We start from the raw sequence: 19,390 nt of genomic DNA, 5'->3' as shown, positions 1-19,390 counted from the left end.
GACAGCAGCATGGTTGAGTCAAGACCTGCTGCTCAAACTAAAGGACAACAAGGAAATGCACAGGCAGTGGAAACAGGGACAAGTATACTGTGAAGCGTATAGGACATTGCCTTGTTGTGTAGGGATAGGGTCAAGAAGGCCAAGGCATAGCTGGAGCTGAACTTGGCAAGGGACACAAAAAATAATAAGGGCTATGGGCTTTAAAGGGTAAGGCTATGGGTAAGGACTTTAAACTAAAAGAGGGTAGATTTAGATTAGATATAAGGAAGAAATTTTTCACAATGAGGGTGGTGAAACACTGGCACAGGTTGCCCAGAGGTGGTCAATGCCCCATCCCTGAAAACATTCCAGGTCAGGTTGGACGGGGCTCTGAGCAACCTGATCTAGTTGAGGATGTCCCTTCTCATTGCAGGGAAGGTTGGACTAGATGACCTTTAAAGGTCCCTTCCAACCCAAACTATTTATGATTCTCCACTTTGAAGAGAAGGAATTAGCCTAAAATGACCTCTCTTTTTTTTTTTTTTAATAAAGAACTTGGAATGCAGGTCAAAGCCCTTTAGGAAAAAACAATTTCACAGGAAGCAATACTAACAGTGGTAAATAGCATCTTTATGCTGACATTTTACTTTCAAGCAGGTAACGTTACTTTGAGAACTGGGGTTTCACAACGCAGAACTGTCGCCTTCTCAAAGCCATAAGAAAGTATAAATACACCACCCACTTCATCTGTGTTTGTGCCTTCATCTGCTAACAGTAAAGTGGTCCATGGTTGTGCTCTGTTTACCAAATGAAAGGTACAGCTTCCACGTAAACAACACACCTGCGTGTCAGCAAGAGCCTGTGATGCATTTACTTACATGTGTGGTTTTAGACTATCAAAAACCAGCATAAAATGAAATGTACATTTCTTTAGTATACTTGCTAACTGCACGACTAAAAGAAACATGACACAGTCTTGAAGCTTAAAACATTCCATTTGAACACATGCTAATGTAGCTGCGAGCCATAATGAACAGACTTTCATTTCTTTAATGCTACAGTAAGAAAATCATTGTGCAGTTAACACCAATCAAAAACTGCTGACAAAGGTTACATAAAGCTGAAAGACTATTTAATTCTGATGGCACTTTTACAGGATGACAAACTTTTGCAGTACATACATGCAATATAAAAGTAAAGTTAAAAGGCTCAAATCCCAGAGGATGTACAGGCAATTTTCCAGGGAACATTTTGATAATTTTTGGCCTTCACATTTACTTGATTCAGGCTGTAGAGTATTTTTGCTTTAACTTACCACTCATCTCCAGAGCCTCCTACAAGACCGAATCAGCACCACAGCTCACTGATGGGAGGACTTCACCAACCTCCTGCTCCCAACTTTCTTTCTCCTGTCAGGATGCTGAAAGAATCTATCTAAGATAATTTCTGAATTTAAATCTTCATCGTGCAGTAGCAAATTTAGCTCAGTCATCCACTCTCAGTATCTGCTAACTCTGCATGAATCTCTATGTTATTGAGCTGCAAACATTGAAGAAGGAAGACTGAAGATATTTTTATGAGATTGCATTTTCCCAGAAATAGGTGATAAAACATCCACATGTTTAGACTGACTCTGGGACAGCCTTTGAACTGAGACAGACGTTAATCAGCCTTCAAAGAGCTGACACGCAGGAGAAATTCTCCAGCAATCTTAAAATCCCTCACAAGCATGTGCTGCTCTACATGAACACCTTGGCCCAAAGGTGGTGCTTTTTTACATCCCGTGCAGCCTCACTTCCACCAGTCCATCTGCACAGTTTAAATTAGCTCAAAAACTGCCTTCTTTTTCCTGGTATTAACATTTTGATCATGATTATACTGTTCTAAAACTATCTTGTAATGGAAGCCTTACTGGCTTTTTTAATTTATTTATTTGTCACCTATTAGAATCCACCCTTTCTGTTTCTACTTTGCTGTATTTACAAGTGTGGCATTATCCAGTCTTGTGATTTAGAGGAAAAAAAGCAAATTAAAAAAATCTTACTTAAGATTTTAGAAACTCTTATTAAAATGTGAAGTCATCAGTTTTGCATTCACGATCTGTTCTTTCATAGGGTCTTACAAGCAATTAGAGAAGTCCCTTTTTATAAGTTATTTTGCATTTGCTGGTTCATTCCTCATAATCTTTATCGGTATGCATTCTCTGCACTGTTGCCATGTCGATAAAAAGCAGCACAGGAGCTGTTAGTGTCTAAATTGGCACAAAAAGCAATCTTCTATCTGACCTGTAGATTTAATTGGCTACAAATAAGCTGCGCAGGCAACGAGTACAAAACAATATATTCCTATAAAAAGGCTATGGGCTGCAGAGTACAACTGAGTAGAGTAAGGTTTGTTTAACTAACTGTTACCATGCTGTGGACTGAGTTCCTACTTTGCTGAAAATGGTTTGTTCCACTCTGAAACATTATGCAAAAAAAAAAAAATAATTCTAGAGCTGCTTTTTTACTACTAAAAAGAATCATTGGCTGTCATTTCATTAGTTTTCTCTTTTACTTTGAGACTAACTAGTTCTCTAGGTACCTGCTGGGGGAGTAAGATGAGATGGTCCACCATGCACTGCGAATTTGTCTTTAATGGCCATTTTGGGAATAATAGTTCCTAGCAGCATCACAGGTGTGTGCAAGTCTGGAACTACTCTTCCTCTCATGCTTGTCAAGAAAAACATACTTCCTTCATGTAGTCTTAGTTTTCTCACAGTTGGTATGGAAACTTAACTTCAGCTCAAAATCATAATACAGACAGGTCTTGGTAATTACATGCAGAAGACAAACATACAACACCTAATTTTTTAAAAAAACCGCATCTCCTTAGTCCTTGGTAATTACAAGATTTTGAGAGAGTCATCCTTTTTCTGCTCAAAACCACACTCGGGACATCCAAATATCTTCTGTTGCCACACACGTTGCAGGTGCTCAGTTTTTCCAGAACTGTGGTGGTTTTAGTCATGAGATCAGTGCAGAAATATGCAGTTTTACTTCAAGCCCAGATCCATAGCTGTGACCAGCAATCAGGCTCTTAGTTGCATTTTCTCTTGTGACTTCCTTAGATAACAAGACCACATAATGTGCATGTGCCTTTGTGTCCCCTTGTTCATTCAGAGTGTCCCTGTGAATGACACTCTATGTACAGGACCTCATTTTGCTCTCATTGGTTATTAATGGGCCTAATTCCAATGAAAACACATCTGTAGAACAAGAGTCACAGCTGATCCATGGCTCATGGGGACACTAAAATCTGCCTGAAATCTGATCCTGTGCCAAAGTCTCAAGCCACATAAGAAGTAGAGAGAAAGAGCATAGATGTGTAAATCTGCATCAGATCCCTGGAAAGGGAACACAAAATCTGCTCCTGTAACTTAACTTCAAAGACAAAATAGTTTCAGACCTAATAAAAATCTTTTTGCTCATGTTATTACAGCGGTACTAATGAAGTGTCATGTTCCGGTAGGCTGATTAAAAGAAGAGGCAGAAAGGAGTTTTTCCTCTTTCTGATTGTTATATCCCAAAATTGTGGAGATGAATCTGGGGAAAGCACCACATACCTTTGAATCATCAGGTATCGACTGGAATGAGACCGTGGAGTTGGGAATTACACATCAGCTCCATTATGACAAATCCTACGTTTTTACATAAAAGCACAAGGCCCCAAGCCATCGCTTGTGTGGCTTGTATTTAAAGCTGGTCCTACAGATGAGGTTCTGAGAGAAAGACAGCATCAGTTCTCTCGAAAACAAAAATGCTGATATTGAAATAGACATTTACAAGGGGAACAAACTATTTAAAGTGCCAGAATAAAATCTCTTTAGGTCTCTAATTTTTACACTTAAAATGTAATAAACACCCACAGAGATAACTGGACAGGTGGGGGTTTTTTACTGTGTTCACAAGAATTACTAATCTATCGATCTGGTATGAAAGCCCATTAAAAGTGATACTGAATAGGCCACCTCAAGCAAATATTTCAAGCCCACAAATAACCACTGGCACACTTTCAAAATACTTCAAGTTCCAAACTACAATTTTTTATGATACTCCTTTTTAAGTAAAAACAAATTTAACAAGGACTATTATGGCCTTGCTAAAGCACACACCTGTGCTTTCATAAGTAAATGTCAGTGAAGTCCTGGGGATTGCTGGAGTATTGGTAGTTTATGATCATTTTGTGCAATTTTTGCATTGTAGTTAGAAAATTCAGCTTACCACAAGGACGTATTTAAAAGGATGCTGTGTGAGACTGGCACATCCTAAGATTATTGCTATTTTCTAAAATTGTAAATAAGCACCAATTAATGAAACTGTTTTCAAGTGACAGCTAACCTCAACATTCTGCAATGTTCACCATTTAGGTTATATTAAACATCCTATTGAGATAAATTGCATCATTTGGTATCTGTGGAAAACATTCTAGAAGCAATAATTCTATCTCCATCTGGAGGATTACAGCATGCAGTGCTCTGCAAATTCTGCCAAACAAGTATGATCCTGTATTGCATGCACTTTTGTTTTTTTAAATCAGAAGGGTTGAATTAGTTTCTAAAATTATAAATAAGCCTTTTATAATTCTAAAAACCACACTGAACACAAACTCCATTTGGAGTGACAATCGCCATTCACATTATTGCAAGATTTGAGGTATTCTTGAAGAGAAAAGGCACCAGTGAAGTTGTTGTATCCAGATGTACTGAATGACAGGAACACGTTCCGTTAACGTCCTGTTGAAGAAAAGGACACATTTCAGTACAACTATTTTTTTCTAAATATTTAAATTGGCTTGGCTTCAAGATGGGCACATGTTCATATAGCTTGAAAACTGTCACTTCACCGTTATCACTTAGCTATCTCTTTGGATTTTCAAAGGCATGGAGCCAGCATGTATGCAGCTAACTGTCTCTTGTGTAGGGAAGAGAACAAGTTTTACTTACTACAAAACTGGCCACAATAAAGGCAACCAGCAGAGAGAACTCATGACTGTGGTCTGAGTAGGGTGAAAAACAAGCTGTCAGAAATTCCAGCCTTTTTCCACATACAGAAAAGAAAGGGGCTGCCCATTTTAAAAATAAGACTTAGACAAGTATTTTAGAGTCAAAGACCTTCAGCATGTCGCTTTGTCCCTTTGCTCAGTTGTTTAAGGGCTTAATGTGAAAACCACGAGTCATGAACTGATACCCCCACTTACTTGGGCTTCCGCTCCTCACTGGTGAAGGGCTGCGGCTTCGAGACAACTGCAAGACAAACAGAAAAGGAAACTCAGGTGCGCTAAAGAACTGTACCCAAGAAAGGCACCTGGGGACCCATCAACATTCAGAAAACTTGCACGTGTCACTCTGCCAGTGCAGCTCCACTGCTACAAAGTCAAATTCAACAACTTTCTAGTTTTTCTTTCACATCCTGCACACACACATGAAAAAGTGAGTCTTACCCAAAGCCTCTCATGTTTCAATATTCACATTTTAAGTTGAGGGCACCTATGTCAATTTAATAAGATGGGCTAACAGTTAGAAAAATATACATGATTTTTACAGAAGTAATTAAAAATATTGTGTAACTATGCCACATGCAGAACTCTGCTAAGGTTTCACATATTTTATTAGTACCACCTCTGTTCTTCCCCTCTTGCCCACCCTACACTGATTTTCTGCTCCTTTGAGGTATTAAAAGGTAAATTTAGATTACTAATTCCAGAAGGCAGGAACCATATGCTGTATATGTACTGCAAGATGACTAAAACTCTTCCAGATGACACAATTAGTTATTCAGAAGGGTACTGAAGCAAGGGGGGTAGGGGGAAAGCATTTGGAGATGCACAGTTGACACTTCCAAGAATTTAATGATGATCTACTTCTCATACAGTTATCTCCACTGATAATTATACCAGGCAATAACTATCTGTCAGTTCAGCTTCACCTCATTCCAGAACCAGCAAAGGCATTTGTTCCTAATGTTAAAACGTATGTGTGGCACATCAGCATTTTTAAAACATTGCCTACATTCTGAGTTTAAATACTTGATGCTGTTTATACTACAAGCATTCAGCTGGGGCTTACACGATGAGACAGAAGAGGACTGGTGCTGCGGCTGCGGCTGCGGCTTCTGCTTCTGCTTCTACTTCTGCAAGACCACTATGAGAGAAGTGTTTGACAAACTTATTAAATGTTCTCTTTTAAAAGAAAGACAGACTCGGCAAGCAGACTTGCCACGCTGGAGGCAAGGCTTGAGGACAGAGAGTAAACACAGTAAACTTTCTGTTGACAGAGCCTGTTCTAAAAAATCACGCATCTGCATAATGACTACATTAAGGCAAATGGAACTATTAATCCTAATTACAGGATGAGGCACTAAAACCTAACTGACATTTGATATACACAGCTCCAGCCATATAAGGAACAATTGAGAATTTATCTTTTTAAAACACTGTTTAAATCCAATGACTTCCCTTAACATGTTGCTTAACAAAGTACGTACCAAAGCTCCTCTTTTTGTGACTGCCTCTCCCTTCACAATTACAACATCGTTTTCCATCAGAGCAGGCCATACATGATAGGCCACCAAGGCAGCTGTGAAATCAGAGTCAAAACTACGATGGTACCTGTTGAAACACAGAGTACAAGAAATGTCTGCATATAAGTGCCAAAAGATAAATATGATGCTTCAAGTCATCCATGCTGATAAAAAGCAGAATACTAGTTACAGCTCATAAGCATCTTTCTTGACAATATTTCTGTATCACAAAAATAAGTATTCTTTAAGTGAACCTGTGAAAGAAATGCCTCTGTAAGACAAATTTAGCAGAATATACTGTCTACTTGTACTGAGAGATGCTCCAACAAAGCCATCTCACACTTCAGAAGGCCACTTATTCTTGCATAAGCCCCACACAAGCCAAGGTCCTTGAGTCCACTGACAGATTAAATCTCCTAAGCAGCATTTTGGCATCTTACTGAAATATCTTGCTAAAACAAGACCCCTATAAAGGATATTACAGAAATACTCTATCTCAACTATAAAGTTACATCCTAGTATCTTATGAGACAGAAGAGGCAATTTTATTAGCAAGAACCTCAGATATTGGTAACGAATAAGTGACTTTTTAGCTAAGAAAAAATATTTTGAAGGCCTGTATTAACATACCAGGTATATATTACCTCCATAAGTCTGCAATATGGGCTGAATAATATATGTCTGCTTTTGTGGATTCAAACTCAAAACAAATACCAAACAAGTGAAATAAAAAATATCAATGCATCTACACATTACTAATGTATACACAAATGCAATTTATATAAAACAATGTTGTAAATAGAGGCATGAAGCTCTGCATGGAGGAAGGTATCAGGTGTGATGAGGTTTGGCCAGCCCTTTTATAGAATGGTATCACACATAACTAACAGAACTATTTGACTTTCTAAAAGTTTTGCTCCATTCCTGTGTTCCACATATATATGCCCCATATTTATCTATATGGATGGATATACGTCTCCCACAGCAGCACATATAGAGACATTACACCTGTTTTGAAGGCCACAGACATCAAGTAGGTGGAGAAGGCATCCCAAGACTGTACCATAGTACTGCTGCCTTCTTAATTCAGCCAATAGCTTTGGGTATCAAGTAGCTAACTGCCCAATACTTGGGCAGGATCATTAAGTAGCCATGTATGACTTTGCACTCTCCTGTCGAAGGGCTACTTTTATCTTCTCTATTTCTCTCCTTGGCTGCTGAAGCTCTTTCCCATCTGGGTTCTGTTCTATTTTAAGGTATTATTAGAAACCTTATTCTTGTGGCTTTTCTTGCTTTTGAGAGCAATTTTTCTCGGAGCTATCAATCCCTTTAGTTTTCTTGAAGGCATGGAAGTACCCTACAGTTCTCTGCCAGCTAGGAAAGCAGCCAGCCCCGACCCTATGGAAAAAAGAAAAACTATGTTGTGGTGTGCATTTTTTAAACAAAATTCCAATTTTTTAAAAGGCATTTTTCCTTTTGCTCAGATCTAAACCAGGAGAGATGGGAGTGTATTAAGATCCATATATTGTACAGCAGCCACAGCCTGGAGGTCACAGCACGCATGTTGATGATCCTGGTATCAGACACCAACTACCAGAACTCAGTAAACATTGCTTTTACAAAATGGGCCAGAAAGGAGGAACAAAGATGCACACATTTTATGAACACTGAAGACAGACAGAGACCAAACAGGGAAAGGAAAGCTGATGATAATTTTCCTCTAAAAAGATCAATTAAATATGCCCTAGAGACTTAAGTTTATCCAGAAAATTGCTCTGATGTGCATTTCAAGAAGCTTTTAACACTGGTCTACATCCTGCAATTTATATACCATCATAAACCTTAAAGACATACCGAATTTTTGGAATATTTGCCCCAAATTATTGTTTAGCGTCAATCTTAAACCTTTATATTAATTAGGAAAGAAGCAGACTATACAACATGATGGGCTTTTTTAACAGCAAGAATCTGACTGAAAATAAAGAGTTCTTACTTGGTCTCACTGAAGAGTTCTCCATCAATACCAAAAGCAATATCAAGAGGAGGAATGAGTGTCTGCATTGAAAAAGCCACACGGCACAACTCTCGAATCAAAGTGCTGATCACAATGAAATCAATTTCTGGTGGAAATGAAATCTTTGGGTTGATGTTCATGGAGCGAATTACTTCCTGAAAATAAACACAATTGAGTAATTTGAGCTCACTAATGCTTTTATTCATGGGCAAATATGGAAATCCCTGCTAAATACACCTCTCAGCTTTATACATTTAAAAATCAGTATAAGAAACTCCCAACAATGTTGTCTTAGGCTATTCCAGAAAATATTAGCTTCAGAGAGAATGTGCTGTTATTTTAGAAACAAAGTATGAGTGACATCATTGTCATCAGTCTTAGGAGGGAGATGCAGTTTTTCAGTAGAGCACAGGCTTAAAGAAAAATATGAAGCTTAGCTTATGTTTATTTGATTAAGACTGTTACACTGTATCTTGACAAAAATATTATTCTGGCAGAGAGACATTCTAGTCACAGGCAAATAAAACAAGTGGTTACAGCCATACCACAACATTATTTTGGAAAATAAACTGCTACAAGACATAAAATCCATGCAATAAACATTTTTCCTTCTTCAGATTGCAGTGCATTTCTAGTTCACACACTCCGAATTTATTAGCTACTGAAATAGGTCAACACGTCACTTCCCCCACTGTCCTTGACTTACATTGACACTGGCTTGAACGTCATACAGATCCTCGTGGCGAACTATATAATCCAGGACAGTGTCTTCAAGAGACTCAGGCCCCGAGTGACCTAGAGACAGAGTCTCTCTTACACGTACTTTGAACTGCCTGTAGGCCATCTTTGCTGCATGAAAAGACTCCTGCAAACATAAAGAACATCTAGCTAAATCCAGGAGACTGAGATTCATTTTTTATCGATTATCTGAGAGGATGAACTTAATCCAGCATCATCATTGCAAGGAGGAATATAAAACACCACCGTAAAAGTGAAAGTTAAAAATAGCACTCATCTGGGTGGACTTCTATGATTAAATCAAGTTTGATTTACTTGCAGAAGACAGGATTGAAAAGCTTCCCACCTAACCTTCTATTTTTATGTAGGATTCCATCACACACCCACGACCAATGGAATCGCATTCAAAGATACCAAGAGCAGAATTCAGTAATAGCATTTTCTGTGCCACAGCCTAACATGTCGGACAGGAGCACCTCTTGTCTGTTGGGAAGAAAGGTTGAGCTGGAGAGCGTAAATTAAATCTCAGTTGTGGGGAAAAAAACTTCAGTAAGTTAAATGTGCTTGGGATCAGGCACATTCAGAGACACACTGCCTCTCTGGCACAGGTATGTACTACATCAATTTTATAGAAAAGAAGATTAAGTACAGAAAAATAAAACCAAATTTCTTCAGACTGAGCTCATAGTAGGTGCGAGGTATCTAGGTAATTTCAAGGGACCAAACAAAACTAGAAAAGCATGTAGCTACAGGTAAGAGGGAAGCATGATTGGAAAGATTTTAACTTTCTAAAATGTAGTATTCCTAAAAGAATTCAACTAGATGAGGTGGTGTTGTTTAGTGCAGGAATCATTTACCTTTCAGAGCCATTCAGTCTTCTTATGTGCCCTTTTTTGGCACCTGTACTGTAGATCACCGACCCTGTTCTAATGCTCGGACAGGAGAGCCATAAAAGGACACTAAATTGAGAGTTCAATGTAAAAGTGTGAGGGAAAGAAAGGAAAATCAAAAGGGAAAAAAGAAGAGAAGTTTTCTTCTCCGTACTTCACAGAAATGCTAATCTATATACAATTTAATCCAATCCAGACATAATATTCTATAAAACACTTCCGGCTTGTAAACCAAGAAAAAATATGTTTTTCTTACCACAGCTGCAATGAATATTATCCTCTGCACCATCTCCGTGTCACTGATGTATGTCCTCAAAAGGGTCTCTGCATCCAAGCGTTCCTGAGCATAGATGTCACCAAATCGAGCTACCAGGCAGGCGCGACGCGAAGCGTTTGTACGCCTGGCTTGGCCAGGTGAGCAGCTCCTCAGACAAGGTGGACTAGGTGACCTGTTCTCACCGCGCCTTGGGGAAGGAGAGCGGCTCCGTGCAAGCCTATGACAGACATGTAAAGAAGCATGAGGCCACTTCACCATCCTCAGACGCTTTTTTGCCTAGTGCAGAGTTTTGTGTCAATTTAATTATTACCAGGGTGAGCTGAGATTTTGAGCCAACGTAATTACAGAGGCGTGTCAATACATTTTACGGGCTAGAGCCTGAACAACAAAATTAAAGTAATTCCTAAAGTGTGTACAGCCAAGCACTTTGATCCGGGTAAACACATTTTTAAACGGTAATACTTTGGAGATTTGTCTCTCTTTCAGTACCACTGAAGAGTTGTAAAGCCAAACAAGTGAGAATACAGGAATAAGTTCTGCCCTGTAATGGTACAGTATTTAAAGAGGACTTATAAACAAAAAAAATAACCATCTCTTTTTATCCCATACAGTTGCTCTCAATGTTTTGTGAGGCTGCTCTCTTTGCTGTTTTGCCAGAAACTTAACATAGCTGCCTGAAATGAAAACATTTGGGCACTAGGAGAATGCAGCTAAAGAGTTTATGTCCCTTCGCAACAAAGTACAAAAGCTTAGCTCTTGTTTATACTTCAGTTTCAAATGAGGAAGGAATTCATGCTGCCCAACACAAACAATTTCTCTGGTTCTGTGACTTCTCTGAATAATGCCTCTACCTGCTCTGGAGAACAGACTTTTGGGCATCCAGGATAGAAATTTCATCCCGCAGTATTTGAATCTGCTGCTCATAGTCATTCAGACGATCTAACTTCCTCAGGGCATCCTTCTCTTGGGCACGGGAAGTCTTCAGACTTAACCACACAGAATAAAGTCAGTCACAAGATGTCCTTCTACCAATGCAAACCATCTATCAATTAGTCCTCATCATCAAACAAAAAGAACAGAAAAAGAGGAGAAACATTGAGCAAGTTCCTTTTGCTGAAATACAGGGAAATCAAGAGCTTAAAAAAAAGCATTCTCCAAAGGATATTCCTAATTACACTTTAAAAAGTAAAAGTGGCAGGAGATTGGATACACTACACTTTATGTTACAGGACAGATCCCTAGTTAACATCTGATGTCCTTGCAGTAGCTCAGATGATGAGGTCTAAGACAGAAACTGGTTTCTTTCTCATATTTGAGATGTTAAGTAAACCAGCTCAGTTTTCTTTCCTACAAGAAAGTCATACTTCAAGACTCTAGGTGTTTTCTTGTATCAGGTCCTCAGGTTCTTTTCTTTGCTGGAATATATCAGTCAGTCAAAGGATATCACCAATGATGTTATTCAAGCAGTATAAAAGATTCCTCCCCTGCTCTCCCCAAGAGAAGCAGTGTTTCTTAAACACTGGCAGACAACCAGTTAGGCAAGTTTATCTTCTGTCCTTTACTCTTACTTAATGTTAGAAAGTATCCCAGCATCTCTGCTTTCCCTCCTAAGATAGATATTACTGTTTTTTCTTCTTTCCAAAAAAAAAAAACCAAAACCAAAACAAAACAAAACAAAAGGATGCTTTCTACTAATTTTGGGGGCATTCAGTCTGTCCTTCCTTTTCTTCGCTGAAGGACCCTGGTGAGATTTTTGAGGATCTGAACCAATGAAAGCTGTAACACCTACCATTTGACAAGCTTCCTGTTTGGACTTTTTAAGGAGCAGGCTGACTGAGAGGACCACAGGTAGTAAGGCCAGCACATCTGCTAGGAGGAAAGACCGTCCTTCTAACCTGGGTAGGAAAAGCTGCAGATACTACTACAATCCTGTGGACGTCCTTAGTCAGCTGCTCCAGCAGGGCTTCTAGCAGAGTCCTAGAGGGCTAAAAAATTCTAATATAAAGAACAACTGGGAAAGGAAGGTGGACTTGGGAAGACAAGCTCTAGAGATAGAGATGGGGGAAAAATCATTATGTACCAAAAAAAAAAAAAGGTGAAAAAAGCCCTATATAATATACAGGCTTTCCTTAAATTGCCATAATAGACAATGCAGACAGACTACGCAGTGTTAATAACCATTCTACAGAAAGGATAAATAAAAAGTAATCATTTCACTTCTGTATTATTTTATCTTTGTTATTTACACCTATTCACATGGGGATTTTTCAGAGTTTTAAAGCAATTTTTGATGGTATTTATCTCACTGCTGTGAAATCCACAAAGCTTCCATATCTTTTCATCATCACAACAGATAATGATTACAAATACAAACAGATGCTTAATTATAGGTCTGCCTTTATCAGGAGAGGGGGAAAATAACCAAAAAAACCCAGAAGAGCACATGACAGACTAAAACCATCAGAAATACCTGCATCTTTCATTGTTCATCACAAGTCATATGGTAAGTCACAAACATAAGAAAAGCCACCACTGAAAATCAATGTTTCTCTCTTTGCAAGAAGAACTAAACACCAAAAGGAAAAACTTAACACTAATCCTTTCCACGCTAATTAAATCAGAGTTTCCCTTGTTTTGTTGTTCATTCACTCTACTGCTAAATATTAATATGAAATGAAGAAAGTATTATCATCTTTCTGTTAAGGTTAAAGAGATGTAGATGTTAGCAAAACAATAATGGAAACGAATTAGGGCAAAACATAGTTCTTAGAAAAATCAGAACAGTGGGTTTTTATAACCCTTTTTTTTTTAAAGGCTATAACTAGTGTTTTAAACCACCCCATCTAACCATTTAAAAATACAATAGGTATCTTCAGCCATTTTCACAGGAGAAAATACAATAGCCTTGAGAATTTGTGTCAAGTATCTGCTTAATGCTGTTTGGATAAAGCAGCCCACTGCTACCCTCCGGTTTCAAATGATTCAGTATCGATAAAGTCCCTCACAGTTCCCCCAGTCCTTGGGCTGAGCCCGACTCATTCAGTCAGATTGCCCTGAAATTCAAGGAAAGAATAACTCCACCTATCTAATTTTGGCCAGATGCCTGTTTAATCTATTTTTAAGAGCCCACTGCAGCAGCGACACTACAAGGTCTTCAGGTAACCAAGCTACCATATTGGCTGTTACTAATTACAACCACGTGTGTCAAAATTTCTTCCTGCCGATCTGTGTAACAGGTCCTCCATACAGCAGATCGAGAAAGAAAAGTCCTCTTGACCTCATTTACTTCAAAGTGAGTCGTCTGGCTTTGTTAAGCTTGATTAGACCTTGGCACGAATCTAAGCATACCAGTAGTAAGTTTCTATTTATAGTAGCACTAATAGGATTTTGTTCAGTCTGCATATAACAACAGTTTTCAGTACACTTTATTTTTGTCTTCCCCTGAAGAACTTCCAATTACTTTTTAAATGTTGATTGTTATTCACTTTAAAAATTCGTATTTTCCTTCATAGTTCTGCAGCAAATAGCTAAATCCTGTTATAATTGATATCTTGATATACCAAAAACTTATACTGGCTACAGAATTTAATTTAATTGAGTCTAGACCACATTTGCTCTAACAACCCAGGAGACCAAAATGTCTTACAAATCATGCTTTGATTTAAGTACGCGAGTCAGACAGACTATAGACAAGAGGAATGAGATCATCAGCTATTCCAAAAGTCTCAAAAAACAAGCCTACAGACAAAGATGCAAAGGACACTCTCAGCAAACTGTTCCTTGTATAAAAAAAAAAAATCCTGTCCTAAGTGTCACAGATCACTCCTGACCTCGCTTTCTCTACTTTTAGAAAGATTCTGGTTTTGACAGGCAGGTGAAGACTAGGCAAATCTGATTTCACCCAACTAAAAGGGTTCAAATTTTGAAAAGATGATTGACAGAGCATGAAAAATAGCACCTTTGCTTCAACCAAAAGTCAAACGCCCAGGCAGAAGATGCAAGTGTAGAGCACTAACTAAACTGAGAGCAAACATGAACCTAAGTATGTGGAGATTACGGAATTCCTGAATTCATGGGAAGACAGGGATGTTTTGTTCTTCTGTCAGTAGTACAAATGGCAACGTGAATTTCTGTCCAGTCTGCGTTAAGACCTACACACGAGAATTGTGAGATGCTTTATATCCTACTAATAGTCATAATCGGGAAGACAGCAGTCAGGTTATATCTAAGAATCAAGGAGTTATATGAGCTACTTTTCACCCAGTAAATCAAACCAGTTTATTTTATGGGAATATGAGTTTATACCTCAGGTAGCCATTCAAAAAATCAAAATCCAAAGTGATCAACACTTGCTAGGAAAGTCCATGGGTGAAATCTGAAAACTGGCATTATTCTAGAAGCAATGATAAACATCCAGGGATGAACAAGTGATATTCAACTTGATATTGGAAGTAGAAATTCTAATGGCCTGAGGTTTTTTGTTTCCTTATCTTTATCAGGAATAGCTCATCCTCTCAGTTGCCCTAAAAGGAAAGATAAACTCATGGACAGTTATATCTTTTCCTACAGCGTAAGCAGCAAAGTCAAGTTTCCTCCATTTTTAAGAGCAGCAATGTTATTTAATTGAAAGGCTGCAAGCATTTATTTAACAAGTATGACTATACTTCCTTAAGGGCGCCTGCATTGAAATGGAAAGGTAGGTCCCAGCTGCACCCTTACTGATCCAGATTAACTTTCCAGACGTGACCAGCACACTTAGAAACTCAAAAAATATTTTTAAAGCAGAGACATCGACTTTACCAATAGCCATTACGTCTGTGTAGACAGACAAAAGGATTTGGCAAAAATGGTCTAAAAGAAAAAGCCACATAAAGAACTTTATCTTAAGGTAGACAGACTGAAGTGCCTTTTATTTAACACACATGCTGCTTTTGAGAGCATCACAGCAAATTGCAAAGAATGATTTCCAGCTATATTCTGAATATGGTTCTCTCCTATTTAACCTCATTTACAAGATTCAAATGCTATTAAGCTGTTAGTTTCAAAGTAATCCCTCCTCTGTCCTGAAGAAAAATAATAGAAGTTCAGCCATAAGGGTTCTTCTCATGTGGATCTACTTATGCTAATTCTCTCTCTATAACACCAAGAAAACAAAGCTACAGGATCTTAAGGAGCTAGACCTATTTTTTCTATAGCATAGGGCAGTGTAGAATAATCAGAACCCATTCAAGTAAATGACAGACTGTGTCTCTGCATGCTGCCTTTCTGCCATAATTACCCCAAGATTCAATTTTTCTTACGCTGCTTTTAGCTGAACAATTTTGTCTTCTGCTGCCAAGAGTAGTGGCTGATTTGGTCTTTGTGTCTTCAAGAGCCAACTGGGTTTTTGCCAGACTGCAAGAAAAATTAGTAACCTTCAAGGTAGAGGCAGAGATTCTACCAGAGAATTTGACAAACTGACTGTTTAAGCAGACCGAGTCCATACCAATTTAACATATGAAAACAATCACAGTGGGATTTGTGCAGACTATCAGCACACAAATAGCTTATAAAAAGTCATATCTGACTATGCAATAACAAAATTATTTTGCTACGACCCATTATTTTTCATTAAGACTCACTTCCAGTTTCTCCATCGATTTCAACAATTTACAGTGTTCAGAATGACTTCACTGTCCATAGATGGGGTACCTTGGGACACAAACTCTCTTTCTCCTGAACCGGTCCCCTGCCTGCCAATAACTACACAATCATGACTCCATACTGCATCACCTTGAAAGGATCAGTTCTGAAACTTTCATGCATGACTTCATCTCTGCTTGAATTATCTCTTCCCAACCCTCCACCTTCTGGACTTCTGCCTTTGCAAACCAGAGCCAAAACCTCTCTGACCTGACTGCACAGAGAAATGCAACCCACAAAAGCTTTACCATTGATTTCCCACTTCTCACAGGAGCTAGCCCAAAATGACTTTTTCCTGTACTGCAAACTGCCACAGACTCACTCCAATCTGTATTAGTGAATAACTTTCCTTGTACTTCTCATCTTGACCATCCAACGCTTTTCTCCAGCTCATCAAATAATTTCTAGAAAGAAATTATCCACACAGCAGCAAAGGATGAAATGCCTCACCCCTAAACCAACCTTTATATATACCTTAACCACAGAAAGGTTGAGGTTGGAAGGGACCTTTGGAGGTCATCTGGTCCAACCCCACTGCTGCAGCAGGCCCACCTAGAGCTGGGTTGCCCAGGACCGCATCCAGATGGCTTTTGAATCTCCCCAAGGATGGAGACTTCACGACTTCCCTGGGCAATCTGTGACAGTGCTCAGTCATGCTTACAGTGAAAAGGCGTTTCCTGGTGCTCAGAGGAAACCTCCTGTGTTTCAGTTTGTGTCCATTGCCTCTGGTCCTGTCACTGGGCACCAGATTAAATAGTCTGGGTCTGACTTCTTTACACCCTCCCTTCAGGTATATACATTAGTAAGAGCCACCAATCTCCCACAGCTCTTCTCTATTATTAGAAATATCAACAGAAACTAACTCTTTTGCTTATTAAACCTTCCAGGCTGGAATTATTTTGCAAGATTACCTAATTCTGGCAAACCAGTTGAAATGACAAAAACAAAAAACCTCTCTATTCTTCCAAACATTGTGGGGTCCTTCTCTATCCCACCTCGTCACTTTCGGTATTTAATGTATACTGCAAGATCACAAGATTTTTTTTGTCCTCTTACCTTCTTTTCAGGGGGGATGCACTGATCTTTAACTCACTCACAGTTGATGGAGAGATTTTTTTTTTTTTGATAGTGAAAAAATCAGAATGCTTGCATTCATCCAAGATGACACTTAATAGATATTAACGTGACTTGGTGAGTAAGAGAGCAACTGATGTCATCTCCCTTGTGTTCTGTAAGGCCTTTGACACGGTCCCACACAACATCCTTCTCTCTAAATTGGAGAGATATGGATTTGATGGATGGGATAATTGATGGATACGGATTGGCTGAATGGCCATACCCAAAGAGTTGCAGTCAACAGCTCAACATCCAAATGGGGATCAGTGACAAGCGGTGTTCCTCAGGGGTCTGTGTTAGGACTGGTACTGTTCAATATCTTTATTAATGACATTGGCAGTGGGATTGAATGCACCCTCAGCAAGTTTGCCAATGACACCAAGCTGTGTGGTGCAGTTGATACTCTTGAGGAACAGGATGCCATCCAGAGGGACCTGGACAGGCTTGAGAGTGCGCACATGTGAATCTCATGAAGTTCAACAAGGCCAAGTGCAAGGTGATGCACCTGGGTCAGGGTAATCACCAGAATCAGTACATACTGAGGGAAAAATCTGATTAAGAGCAGCACTGCTGGGAATTACTTGTAGATAAAAAACTAGAAATGAGCTGGCAATGTTCGTTCTCAGCCCAGAAAGCCAACCGTATCCTGGGCTGCATAAAAAGAAGTATGGCCAGCAGGTCAAGGGAGGCAATTCTCTGCCTCTACTCCCCTTTTGTGAGACTCCACCTGGAGTACTGCATCCAACTCTGGGGTCCCCACTACAAGACAGACATGGACCTGCTGGAGCAGGTCCAGGGGAGGGCCATAAAAGTGATCAGAGGGTTGGAACATCTCTCCTATGAAGAAAGGCTGAGAGAGTTTGGATTGTTCAGCTTGGGGAAGGAAGGCTTCAGGGAGACCTTACTGCAGCTAAAAGACAGAAGATTTAGACTGGATATAAGGAAGAAATTCTTTACGATGAGGGTGGCCAGACATTGGAACAGGTTCCCCAGAGAAGTTGTGGGTGCCCCATCCCTGCAAGTGTTCAAGGTCAGGTTGGATGGGGCTTTAAGCAACCTGGTCTAGTGGAAGATGTCCCTGCCAACAGCAGAGGGGTTTGACTAGATGATCTTTGACGGTCCCTTCCAACCAAAAACATCCTGTGATTCTACAATTCTATGAAAGCTGAAGATTAGGATACAGGATGAAATACTCTGTTGAACCTCTTTCCTCTAATCTAGCTAATACAACGTGTAGCTCCTATTCTTGGAATCACTTAGTAAGAGCATTAAATTATATCACTTATTGTACTGACATAGGGACTGTGAACATTCATTGATCTCATGCTAATAAGATGCATGAGAAAGTGTCTCACTTGGAGCTACTTGTGAAACAGCCCTGGAAGTGGCACTGACTGCACAAATTTGTTTCTGAAGCAATCAGATCATTTTGAGACTACAGGGCTCCACAAAGCGTGTTTTATGCAAGTGGACAAAAACCACTCAGTCCTAGTAACTTTGTCGAAAATCTGTCTTTCTTTCTTCCTCCATTACACCACAGTGGGTTTTGATCTTAGATGTTCACATACCATAATTGTGATGCATTGTAGGTCCTTCAATAAATGTTGCACTATAGCTACTCGACTGATATTTATCAAGGTTTGCTCAGCGTGCAACAGTTCACCAACTATAGCTCCACTGCGATGGTCATGCACTATACAAAACCCTTTTTTCTAGAGTACTGGCATGTTTTCCAAATCCTCTGCCAGAAGTAAACCCTATCAAGTCAATCTATGAATGCAGCTATGACTGTATCATTTGTACCCCACTTTGGACACACATGGACAATCCAGAGCGTAGATGTATTTTGAAGCTCTGATTTTAAGCCAGAAATGAAACATTTTACAAATCTCCATCAGTATTTAGATGTCAAGAGAAAAACATGGCTTGTTGTTGAAAAACAAAAACCAACCAAACAAAAAGAATCCCAGTTAATGCCCCTACTCTTGCTGCACATGGCTGAGCTGTAGACGAGTTGAAGTCAGTTCTTCCTGCAGCTCTTGCAGTTGAAGAGTCTGACTGCTGGCCAGGTCTCTCAGCTGCCTCTCTCTCTCAATTGAATCCTACAACGAAACACAAAATCACCCTGCTTGAA

The 19,390-nt window shown here is 39.3% G+C and overlaps 1 protein-coding gene across 4 annotated transcripts in view; it reads right to left on the bottom strand.

The window, feature by feature from the left end:
- Nucleotides 1-581: 581 nt before the first annotated feature.
- SPATA18 (spermatogenesis associated 18) overlaps nucleotides 582-19,390 on the bottom strand; it is a 23,998-nt gene continuing 5,189 nt past the window's right edge. For 2 of the 4 annotated variants that reach the window (XM_063335155.1, XM_063335159.1), the window contains 9 exons: nucleotides 19,240-19,358; nucleotides 11,310-11,444; nucleotides 10,438-10,675; nucleotides 9,260-9,418; nucleotides 8,533-8,708; nucleotides 6,504-6,627; nucleotides 6,086-6,160; nucleotides 5,218-5,263; nucleotides 582-4,753 (listed from right to left, as the gene is read on the bottom strand). In XM_063335155.1, coding sequence (XP_063191225.1) covers nucleotides 4,746-4,753; nucleotides 5,218-5,263; nucleotides 6,086-6,160; nucleotides 6,504-6,627; nucleotides 8,533-8,708; nucleotides 9,260-9,418; nucleotides 10,438-10,675; nucleotides 11,310-11,444; nucleotides 19,240-19,358 — 1,080 coding nt within the window. In that variant the 3' untranslated portion in view covers nucleotides 582-4,745. The remainder of the gene's footprint in view (nucleotides 4,754-5,217; nucleotides 5,264-6,085; nucleotides 6,161-6,503; nucleotides 6,628-8,532; nucleotides 8,709-9,259; nucleotides 9,419-10,437; nucleotides 10,676-11,309; nucleotides 11,445-19,239; nucleotides 19,359-19,390) is intronic. The other 2 variants (XM_063335156.1, XM_063335158.1) reach the window with 2 other exon arrangements.

The sequence above is a fragment of the Chroicocephalus ridibundus genome, chromosome 5 (genome assembly GCF_963924245.1).
Source record: "Chroicocephalus ridibundus chromosome 5, bChrRid1.1, whole genome shotgun sequence".
NCBI classification, from domain to species: Eukaryota; Metazoa; Chordata; class Aves; order Charadriiformes; family Laridae; genus Chroicocephalus; species Chroicocephalus ridibundus.
The sequence above is the reverse complement of the archived record's forward strand: the minus strand, read 5'-3'. Positions and strand labels throughout refer to the sequence as shown.